The sequence below is a fragment of the Ruditapes philippinarum genome, unplaced genomic scaffold (assembly GCF_026571515.1).
Source record: "Ruditapes philippinarum isolate M1 unplaced genomic scaffold, ASM2657151v2 ctg8923_1_1_1_1, whole genome shotgun sequence".
Classification (NCBI taxonomy): Eukaryota; Metazoa; Mollusca; class Bivalvia; order Venerida; family Veneridae; genus Ruditapes; species Ruditapes philippinarum.
This window is the reverse complement of record NW_026854698.1, coordinates 29,383-41,853: the sequence shown is the minus strand read 5'-3', so window position 1 is coordinate 41,853 and position 12,471 is coordinate 29,383. Positions and strand designations below refer to the sequence as shown.

The following is a 12,471-nucleotide window of genomic DNA, read 5'->3' as shown; positions in this document are numbered from 1 at the left end:
ACATCTTTTCCATATGCATGTAGATGAATTGTCCATGCTTTCTTGGCAATTATTATAATTATATTGAAATAGTATTTTGTATGGAAGTCAAAATACTACTTTGTTAACATTTTGCTATATTCATGACGCAATACTGCAAATTCAGCGCTATTTCCTTCATCTGTTGGACATCTAACATGCTCTAAGTCCATTATTTAAAAATAATTAAACACTTATTTGACATTTCTAAAGAATTTATTAATATATGTACATTTGTAGTACAATACTACATGATGAAATTAAGTATGAAAATTTAGAATATAATTAAAGGCAATACAGTGGAAAGCAAAAAAAAAGTGGATAAAGCTTTCACATTCCCTTCTTTTAAAAGGAAAATATGATGTCTACAATGAATGATCCATTTATCAGCTGGAGACACACTTAAAAGATCATCAGTCAGAGCCAGTTTCTTCTTTAGTTAATCTGACGCTTACTCCCAATGGGAGTTTTAAATATTCATGACAAATAATGGCCTCGTAAATCATGTTAACAAAATTACAGTTATATATCTTTTAGCATAGATTTATAAAATAATGCAGGGTTTCAAGTATATTCTAGTATTTAAAAGACAGTTCCCGTGTAATACAGAAAAAATGTCATTAAGTAAAATGTACAGTATTAGTTTCAAATGTGTTGTTAGGTAATATAAATACACTTCAAATTTAAAGGTGGAATATAAAACTTGCAATCAATCTTTTGATACATTACTCGAAGTCTTAGCATGAAAACTGTGTGCGTAAAAACTTTGTTGAAAGCGGCTTCCCCATAATGTATATAACATTTTTTAAGAAATGATTGACAATATTTCTTCCATAAGCAGGTACAAGTACATTTATATTGATATTGTTTAAACATCTGATGCGCTTTGGGGGTCATTTGCACTGCAAACTTGGTCACAACCTTGCGCAATACCTTTGCAGACTACAGGACCGTTTTCATGTAACAGCATTGCTGGCCAAACAATATATTTAATGTGTGACCCACTTGTTGTGTACTCTCTGTACAGGTTTTTGTCAAATTTGTCCTGTTCGTTAACGTCAATAACATGTATACACATAGGTAGTGACTGGACTACCATCATCCAACAAACATATATACATTTTCTAATGAATGGCTTCAAAGCAGGTACAAATTCATCGTTCCTCCAGCTTGCTTTGAAGTAAGCCTGAAAAAGAATTTTTAATGTGAGAATGATATAAATACGAACTTAAAATAAAATAAAACAATATAATTAGCAAATTTGAATATGAAAAGTGAATAATTTCAGGTAATTACCTTTTGAACAACAGGCACCATGATTTCGGCAACTTCCTTCTGAAAAACCTTCAGTTTATCCAGTATGGCCTCAAATCGCTGAAGCTAAATGCATAGAAATATATGAACAATATTGCTTCAAAATGTAATAATCCGCTGCTCCTTACAATATGCAGGTTCAAGGATGAAACATATAAGGGTTTTTGGTGAAGACAAATACACATGTGATTATTTTGTAGATGCTTATTTTCAGAAACACTGCTTATAAGAAAATAAGAAACAACGGTCTTACTATTGTGATTAAATTTAGCATATAAACAATAATCAAATTGAATGAAATTTGAATTTATTCCCAAAGAGACGCATTTTCATTAAATCCGTAAAATAATTATTATAATGTACATTACTTCATATTTTGCCAAAAATAATAACAGAACTTTTTTCCTCGATTTCTTTTTTCAGTGAATCCTAAACAGAAATAAAAAGAGAAAAAAATGTTTGGATTATAGAATTTACCGCCATTGATGCCCGAACGTTTTCTGTACCAGTTCCATTATCTTTTTTGTACCTCCATTTTTCAGTCAGCTCAAAATTGTCTTCTTCACCACCTTCACTGAAGTCTGATTTTTGCATGTTTGAAAGCTATAAGAGAATGTGATTTAGGTTGTTAATATTAATCCAAATCCGTTAAAATATTAATTGTATATAATTTTAAAAGGTTACATGTATATCGCTTAATAATAGCGGCTGTACGTTCCCCATATGATTTAATACAATTTTTATAACTACAACAATTCCGTTTTTACACGAAATAACAATAAATTACAACAACCACGGATATAAATTTGGAGTAACGATTATCAAATGAAAATCGTCGTTGCAATTTTGCAGAAATTACATGTATTATAATTGTACTTTAAAATAAAAAAACTTTTATATATTTCTGTCGGGTCTTATCCATTTCTAAATAAAAAAGGACAAGTTTAAGCTATACAAGTAAAATTTTCTATCACACCACGTGCAATGAATGACTTCAATTTTATATTATTCTAAATAATATTAATAAAGAACGGAATTGTGTATAAGATAAATGTTTTATGTTAAGATATCTTTACCCTTTTCTTTTGCATCGTTGTAACACTGGCGTCATTCTACAATGCAAATAGCATACTAATAAAAGCAATAACCATTCATGATACAATGACACGAAAAGCAACGTAGAGTTCAATCTTGGGTGCTGAAGTTTACTTCATCTCATTTTACATTTGAAAAGCAGTTTTCAAACTCTTAGCTTTTAAATCACAATGGCAAGTTTTTTTTAACAGATATGTTTACTCATACGATGAATTTTATCATTTTCACTGCTTAAGTTAAAGAAACAACTACATTCTGACATTATATTAAAATTTTTTCCTTTTTCCAAAAAGATGAATTTCAAGCCCTGGGGTTTTTAAAAGGGACTTTTTTTTAAATTTAAAACCCTGTTTCAGTTTTCTCTCAATAATAAAGGTAAAAACAAAACCCGTTTTTTCATCATAATTGAATTTTCTCGGGGATCGTTCCGAAATGGGCCGCTTCGTGAGCCGCGGGGTATTTTAAAATAAAGGGTTCCCATTTCTTATTTTGCCGGGCCCGCCCTGGCAAAAGGGGTTTAGGAAACGGGAGGCGAAAAAAAATTGGTATTGAAAAAGAAAAAGGTGTCATCATTAATTTAAAAGGGGCTGGCCCCTTTTTCAGTAGGGGGGGACACTAAAATAAAAGCCCTTTCCCCTTTCCCTTTTAAAAATTACAGTTTACATCGGTTAAACAATCACAAATTACAGATCGTCTTTTACCGTAAATACTAATTTTTTGACATTATAGGTGAACTGCTATATTTATTATATTACATTTGTCGTTAAGAGACCTAGTAGGTGAATTGGGAATAACAAACAAACAAGCAAACTAAATGACTCATTGGCTAGCTAACTAACAAACAAACAAAATACTCAACTGTTCCTGGATTATCTTGTAAAAGCTTGTATTCTTCAAACAAGTAGTTGACCGCATCATCCGTTTTAGTCAGCATAGTTTGAGCTTTTTTCTTGCAGAAATCATAAACGTTCTGAACATATAAGTGTATTGAAAATTGTGTATAATGAGATGTAATTTTTATTATTGAATTAATCATGTAACAAAAAATTGAAGAATGAGAAATCTCTCGACTCAAGATCAATGAAAACAAATGTAAAAGGTGAAAAATGCAAACTCGGTTTTATTACGTCTGATCATGGCAGTTACTGAAAAGTACAACATACCCATAGCACCAGAAGAATCAGTATAGCGTATCTTATGCTAAACGTATCGGAATCAATGATCACTAAGGATAAGAAAACATGCCTTTAACTTTTTACTTGTGTCGATAAAATAGCCCTATATTACTGACAGCTATATGTTATCATTATCGACGTTAACTCGCCAACAGTGATATGTTAAATAATAAGTCGCTCAACGGACATTATTTAAAAGAATCCTGATGCTACAACTACAACGTTTTTTTTACATTAATTTCTAATATTTCTTTCTGATTTCTGATGTTTGTCTATTAAGATGCTCTTTACAGTTAAATTGTTTAATTAATAAGAACTCTTATCAATTAGATTTGTATTATTTTTATCGGCAGTAACAAATTGAAAATACTATATTAAATAGTATGTATGATATTTATTTTGTAATATTCTTTTTAAAAATGAGATACAAGTAGGTGTTCATTTCATTGAAATGAAGTGTACACGTTTTTATTTCTTACCAGTAATGTCAGATGAAGTGTAGAAATTGCTTCCTCATCATCATGTCCTCCACCCGTAAGCCCATCAAAAGCGTCCGTCCATTCGTTGTCGTAAAGTTCACTGTAAACTTCATCGAGTTTAGTTGGTCGGTTTGAATCAGAAAAATCAGGAATTGCCGGGTTGTCTTTTGTCGATTTCTCGTCCGCCACCTTACTAGATGAACAATCAAAAGATGAATACTAATATTACGCATGTCTTTTGTAATATATCTTGTGTTATAAGATAATAAATTCATTTCATTGTAGTTAAGAACATCATTTGTTTTTCTAGAAAATTAACAATTAGTTTAACTGTGAACTTCATGATATCATGGCAAAATTTTTATTATCCTACATGTGTAAACATACTGTTACAGTCACTATGAATAGGTAAGTAAGGCAGGATTTACTGTGGCCTTCATGTTTATATTTATATGAAGTTCCAAAGTCATTGTATCTTTAATGACATGTATTTCATTTGATGTATTTCCTTGTTAAATTTCTGATTAAATTAATTATTTCTAAGAGTGGCATTATGCTCATGTTTTTCCTTGTCAAGTTTATTAATTGAATTAAATATTATTACAGAAAATTTTCGGTTACCATGGTGATTGAGCAACAGTTGCTGTAGGAAAATGTTTAGGATTATATATAAATCTGCCAGCCTAAAACTTAAAAAGACTGCCCCATTTTTTATAACTTAAAAATTACAGGTAATTCTGATGGTATTTTTACAGAATTCTCCCTGGACCACGTTGGTTATTTATTGTTCATGCGAAGTTAATTACAAAATTGAAAGGAATTATGGCAAAATGTAAACTTATTAAGACTTTCACAGACTCACTCAGTTTAAACCGTAAGATGAGCATAATGTTACTTAAAGTAACCGAAAAGCTTTACTAGTTTGTCAAATAACAAGTAATAATTTGGAATTATTTTGATACCGCAGAAGCAATTCCTCTTTTTTCATTTCCTCCTCCATAAGTTTATCCTTGTTTTCTAAACGTAACTTCTTTAAGTTTTCTATTTCTTGTCTCAACTTGACATTTTCCTCCTTTAGCTGCGAATCATTATCAGAACAAATTGCTTCCTTATGTTTGAAGGGATTTTTCACATGCCATTTCTTTTTCTATAATTCAGAAATAAGATATGAAAATACATGTTGCACATTGATAAATATAACGGAAACCTTTCACGGATTTTACATGTAAGTATGATGTTATCTTTTCTTATGCTATGTATTTACTTCAACACATTAAACGTCAAAAAAGTACAGTTTCAAAGACATACACTAAGAATAACATTTCTAACCTATGCTTGGTTAGAAAAGGGTTTTAAGAAAGATGTGTTTATTATTCCTCCAGATTTTTTCTGCCTTTTTGATTGGATATTGATCACCCGAAAGAAATTGATATAACCGAGCCAGACGGGTAATATACACATTAAATTTCCCCGTTGGGTACCCAACGTTGTAAACGACATGCGCTGAGGTGATGCGCGTACGGTTCGATTTTACGCGGTGTAAAATTCCGATTTACAAGCATTTTTTAACTGTCAAATGATAAATATTTGCCAAAAAAGTAATGATACAAATTCCCATCAGTATTGAAAACAAATATGACCTTGTGAAAGCTTGATATTAATTACAAAAAGTGCTTTCAATAGACTACTTCTTTTCTCTTGTTTACATTCGTTAGGTACGGGAAAAATACGTCATGTATTTATGTGACGCCATGTTGTGATGGAGAGGTACCCTAAAGGGAATCTTATTTCGACGTTTCATTTGAAACAGCAATGATTTTTTTTTTAAAAATCGTCTAAACTCGGCAGGGGAAGGGTAATAGAATTATTATTTTGGTTTTGGAGTGATATATGTGGATATATTACCTGCCAAGATAAAATATCACCCTCTTTGTAATAACCTCTGCTTTATTTCTGTCACAGAAGTGAAAGTAAATATTTACCTCATTGTTAACATGTCTTAATTTCTTTTCCGTGTCAACCAATAGTGTATGTAGTTGTTGTTTAATTTCATCCGGAGTTTTACATTTGATTTCTTTAATGGTTGAATTAATATGGTCCAATTCAGTTTCCACCGTCTCAAGCAAGCCGTCATCACATTGATTTTCCTTTTCACCACCTTCGGTTGATGGAGTGTAAAATGTTGACCTTTGTTCACTCCGATGAGGGGAGTGTTCGGATTGATTGTTACCCCTACATAATAAATAAATTTGCAAAAGGAAAATTGGATTTCATCCCTTCGTTTAGAATTGAAGACATGCAATAAAGTTATCAATTTAGATTTATGGGGTCAATTTTGCTTTAAATCATCTTACAGAAGTAATGTGTAAAGTTTAGTCATAATAGTTGTATGATTTACAATTTTTATTTTCGTTTATCAAAAACTATATTGTTCAACACAAGAAGAGTAAACATCTGGAAATCTTGATTTATATCTCCTTTGACTATATTAAGCATATCGCTTGTCAATATCTCAAACTTAATGAAATTTATAGTTAAGTAAACATCTTCTTATTCTTCCTTTCGCTTCATTATGTTTCGCTGTAATTTCTAATGATTAGAAAATTGGTCTTATCATTTAACTTAATACTTCCGTTTCTGATTCGGCAAAATTTTGACTAATTTTTAGACCAACTTTAAATTTTAAAGACAAAACAATTTATTACATAGAGAGAGATAACAAACTTGCATTTGTGCATTTATTATTTGATATCGATTCAACTGATTCTTTCCCTGTTAAGTTAAGAATGACGTGTTGTCGCCAAACATTTTATAGAAATGGATTTCAGCCAATTATTTTTAAAAATAATCAACTGACGAAAATGAAAAATAAATGTAATATATTTATTGATCAAAATGCAATAAAGACATTATTTGTCGTTTTTATCCTTGTATAAAATTCTTAAAAATAATAAACCTTGGCAGCCCGCCAACATTTGCCATGAAGTAGATTGTGAGCGCGCTGCTCTACCAACCAAATTATATTTTTACTTAAAATTATCATTACATTGGACGACAAATTTTTATATGCAACTTTTCATTAACCTGTACATAGGTTTCAAATTGACTTCCCCATAATAAGAATAACACTGAAAAAACTTCTGTTCAAGTCATAATTACATTTATTGTAAGATATGATTTTAAACATTAAAATGTTATCTTACTGTATTTATTAATATCTCTTATTTCATCTACAATTCGGTTTGTATGTAGCATATATTTGGAACAATAGAGTGAATAATTAGCTTTTAAAATATTGACAAGATAAAAATATGCTCCAATAAGATGACAAATACACTAGTAAAAAAACATAAGTAATTTGTAAGTGAAAATGTTTAAGAACACATCAACACTTCTGTCGTTGTAATTTGATCAGATAAACTATTTTCATCAATTTAATCAACAACTGAATAAATTATTTACGTAACAATGTAGGAATTTAATAAATTAAAGATAAAAGAAAAATGAAAATATGATTGTTTAAAAGTGAAACTTTATATTGAATCAAATTTGCACCTCGGTAATAATGTTATCTGTGTGTTTATGCTGAACTTATTTTACTAATTTGAAACCATTTTTCATATAATTTGTCCCTTATTATTAAACATATAATTCAAGTCAAATTCAAAAGGTGTCTTATAACCTTACATAAATTTAATGTAAGATACTTTTCTGAATAAAATGCTGTGATAAAACGGTTCTAAGGGATCTATAAAAAAATCTTACAAGTATTTTTAAATATAAGTTTTATACATTAAAAGTTAAGGTTATATTTGAAATATAAATAATTTTGAAAGAAATCAAAATAGAAACAAACCATATCGCCTAATGAGACTAGTATTTAATATGATAATAAAAATACTTACATTTTGGCTGGTATTTTCTTTTTGAATGAACGAGGAAGTGAAACACATTTAAACGTTATAAATTTCACGGGTGAACGTATTTGAAAAAAAAAACCGTTTAATCAATACAACGACGTTATCGCGCTTTAAATTTATAATCGTTATTTTACTTTTATAATCATGCGGTATCTGATTTATTACCATGATGTTAAACATTGCATTTTACATTGCTTTGAAAGATTGTGTAAAGATTTGGGGATTTTTGCTTGATCTTGTACGTTTTACAACGATTTTAATACAATTTTAGTCATATCTTGGCGGTTGATCCACCTCACCGGATTTTCTGCATAGCCACCTGCCCGCCTAGTAATTTAATTATCGATGAAATTTGCTCTTTCTTGGGTTAGTATTAACGTGACACCAACGCAGTAAAGGTCATACGGGGACCTTCCAGCTTTACTGGTTGAAGAAGCGTTCAGCCATCTTCCATGCATTTTTTTCAGGCAAAAAACAAAACAAAACCTGAGTAGAACCGCCCACGCTTCGTAATCTAGCTAGTCAGCTCCCTCTCGTGAAAGAATCCAAAGTCCCTGTCGGGATTCGAACCGGCAGCGGTGCAGTGAAATATAGACTACCATAGGGGTCATAGTTCAAGATCAGTTGTTAGGAAACATTTCACTTTAAAAAAGGATTTAAAAAAAGATCACCACGATATTACAAAGGCTTTTCTTATTGAGCCTATCGGGCGGCATTTTGGGTCTTTATAAAGTTATAAAAAAAAGTTTTATAAAATAAACTGCAAATATTATTGATAATTAATAGAACTGAAAATGCAATGTAAATTATTCATATAATGAGTAAAATGGTGCACATTGTTTCGGATGAATCGACCTTTAGCTTAAGGTGTTGTATTAAGTCGTCAATAGTCTATAAAAATGAATGTTGTATTGCATTTAATTTAACATTCTTTTTGTAACTAAGCAATGTCTATTAATTAATATTTCGACGGTAAGTTTTCGTTTTTTATAAGATTAATTCTGTCATCTTATAATTATTTTGAAGTGCATCTATTTCTTTCAAATGAACAAAACAAACTGTTTTCAACTCAGATGTAATAGGATACTCTACATAATTTAGATGAATCCGAACACAAATTGGTTGACAAATCCAGGACGTCTAGATCTTTAACTGAAAATAAAACTTTACATACTTTTCAGTCTGCGTCTTCGTCATTGTTCAATTTATTTACACACCTGGTAATGAAACCATCTAAATGTCATAATATCTAGCGAAACATTAACATTTGTCTTCTTTTCAGAAAACCAGGAAGTAAAATCCGAATTACAGTGAAGTAAAGATTTACACCAACTGTTCGTGCGTTAATTCACACAATCGGAGTTAACGTTATAAATAATCTTATTCTTTAATACCATATGATATACATTTGATGAATAAATGTTATACAAACATACTCGTATATTCGATAAGGTGATATAAAGTAAATACCGATAGACTCTGTGAAGTTAAAATGAATATGATTTAAACTAATAATGATACATGTACTTGTCAATACTTTATCAATCCCGGTATCATGGATAAAACTTTAAGAATATAATTGTAACTAATATGAATTGAAATATGATGTTTTAAGCATTTTTTGGGGGGAGATAATTTAATAAGTCCGAGAAAGTCGTGCGCACGAGATAATTAAGTCGTGCACGTAAGATAATATTTTGTGGTCATGAGTGACTTAGTCATGTGCACGTGATGATTAAGTCGTGGGCACGAGATACTATGCCGTGGCCAAGAGTTACTAAGTCCTGGGCAAGAGATAATTAAGTGGTTCGCACGAGATATTATACATTGCCACGAAATAGTATCTCACGCGCACGAGATGAATAAAATCATACACATGTCACATACGTGCCATCGTAATTCTTGCATAAAAAGGATTAATGTAATTTCGTAAGTATTCGTTACAGAAACAATGTTATTCTAGATCTATAGTTATGTTTTGATGATAAAACCAACCGGGGCAGTCATTTCAATAAGCATTTTGACATAAAACCCTACCCTTTGCCGTTAAAGCATACCTGTGTGCGTAGTATTTGTGCAAGAATATTAAATTTTACACACTTTTCAAACTACCAAATATCTGTATCATTTACACGATCTGTATCACACTTATATACACAATAAGAATGTGCTTGACTTCCTTTTCTTCATAAAAAAGAATGATATTGTATTTTTTTGTTTAATTTATTTTTAAGAAATTAAGACTACAGCTGAATTATCACTAAGTCTCACTGCAAGTAAGATATACACATACAACGAAACGTAAAAGATAATAATACAATCAAGAGGTTAACGACCGACAATGTTGTCACATATTGTCACATATCTTTCCTATTCATGATCTCCTTAAATACTCCTTTAATAGTTCTTAAAACATACTTTATACATGTACGTTGATCTGATATCAACTCGTAATAAAAACCTAAATATTAACAGCTTATTGTGCCCTAAACACAGTTTGTAAGTACACTATTAACATAACTTCCTGCTTGTCTTATGATGTGCACAATAATCAAAATGGCTACGAACGCAGCTAATCCTAAAAATCCACCAATAACTACGCTAAATGTTTTATCCAAATTTCTGAAAATATGAAAAATAACATTTTTTGATGAATTGAAATAAACAATAAAATGACATTCTAAAGCAGCATACACATTTAATTTGGAAAACTTAGCTTTGTAGAATAATATTAAATCTATTGACCAGCCAGTAGTTTAGCATCGAGTTTGCAAACTCATGTCGCTCTATTCTGAAGGCATAAGCAACCACTTTAAATTTCGGGTTAAGTGGGTTAAGGGCTACTGGCAGATTTATTTTGAAAGAGTAATACCATTTTTTCTCCAAACTCACTTTAATTTTATATCTACTATAATGATAAGTAGTAAAGTCTTGTTTTAAATGTAAAGGTTACAATTATTGTTTAGCTACACGAAGTATTAAATGGACCGAATCAAAATAAAATCACTGAATTTGATGATAAGTTGCGGCATTTGTGTTTGTCTCTCTATTTACATTGAAATTTGAAAAGCGCCTTACATTGATGATGACTCCTCTGAAAAAAAAAGAAAATGTAGTTAGTAAAATGTTATAACTTCTTAATAAATACATGCATAAAAAATACACAAACATTATAATATTTCATTTGTTAAATTGCAAAAATATTTAAGCAAAATATTACAAGCCAAACATATATTGCTAATTGGGACGCATCCTCTCGTTATTTGAATGTATTTTGTTGAAGTTTGAGATATAATTGTATATCTGTTTCTTTGAGACTAATAGACCCACCCGAAAAAAATTAACATACCGAAAAAAAAGATCATAAATTATATGATCACACTTTATATACGAAAGAACAAATCGCCGGTACGAAATAGGGATCATTTAATGCGAAAATCTCCTGTATATATTTCCTGGGTAGGGCTTTGGCATTTATATTGTGCAGAGAAAACCAACCAAATTTGTACAAACTCGAATTACCATTGGAATCAGACAAATGGTGTTTAAATGGTTGGCTCAAGAATATAGTGAATTTTTACGAATATTAAATTAATACAATTTATATACAGACATAACAAATCGACCTTCCAAAAAGGGACAATTTAACTGGGACCTCTTGCTATAACTTTTCTTGCAATTGACCACATTTTACCTGCATATTATTCCTGATATTTGCTTATACTGGAAATCACAGTAACGTTTGATATATATACTTTGAAATTAGAAAATTCATATACACAAAAGTCTTTGGCAATATCATATAATTTAATTTCCACTAGCTGTCAATGTCTGACATTTAAACAATATTTACCAATTTTAAAAGTAGGAAAATGCTTTTTTTACGTGCACAAGTGAAATTAAAATTTCATATTTAAGAGACAACTTATAATTACTCTACGAACTTTCCTATCAACCCCCTTAGCAAGATATTTATGACAAAAGAGAAATTGTAGGTTGGCGTGAAATATTAAATATGTGTTATAGCTTCTATCACATTGTGTAATATGTCAGAAACTCAGAATACATATATCGGAAAAAGACAACATTAAATGTATCTTAAATGTTAATATGCATGTACTGATATTTGATGTAATTGCTACAATGTACCTACAAGCGCACTTTTATTATCCTGACTTCCAAATGCCTCTCAGTTTTACAATAGTAGCAGATGTCAAATTTTGCATAAACGCATAAATGAAAAATGTAATTGTTGATATTTCACGTTTCATTTCCCATCAATTTGAAATTTATTTCGAGGTAATCCGCAAGTATTAGATTTCTGAAACCTAATCTTGTGTCTATCCATTCTTGACTGACAAATGTGCTTAAAGTGAAAATGAAACGTGAAATATTAACAATAACATTTTTCATTTAAACGTTTATGCAAAATTTGACATTGGCTACATTGTATAACCTTATTTTCATTTA

The 12,471-nt window shown here is 30.3% G+C and overlaps 1 protein-coding gene across 1 annotated transcript; it reads right to left on the bottom strand.

The window, feature by feature from the left end:
- Positions 1-254: 254 nt before the first annotated feature.
- Positions 255-8,067, bottom strand: LOC132740787 (uncharacterized). The gene is made up of 9 exons (XM_060728773.1): positions 7,987-8,067; positions 6,064-6,313; positions 5,044-5,228; positions 4,082-4,274; positions 3,287-3,397; positions 2,409-2,444; positions 1,810-1,935; positions 1,315-1,398; positions 255-1,204 (listed from the first exon to the last, which is right to left on the bottom strand). Coding segments are annotated over exons 1-9 (1,305 nt in total). The 5' UTR covers positions 7,989-8,067; the 3' UTR covers positions 255-886.
- Between the last annotated feature and the right edge of the window lie 4,404 nt (positions 8,068-12,471).

Excerpts from the sequence above, each read along its gene's own strand:
- LOC132740787 (XM_060728773.1), bottom strand. Across the intron at positions 5,229-6,063 it reads TAAGACATGTTAACAATGAG|AAAAAGAAATGGCATGTGAA; the intron begins GTAAATATTTAC and ends TCTGAATTATAG. Across the intron at positions 2,445-3,286 it reads TACAAGATAATCCAGGAACA|AATGACGCCAGTGTTACAAC; the intron begins GTTGAGTATTTT and ends TTTGCATTGTAG.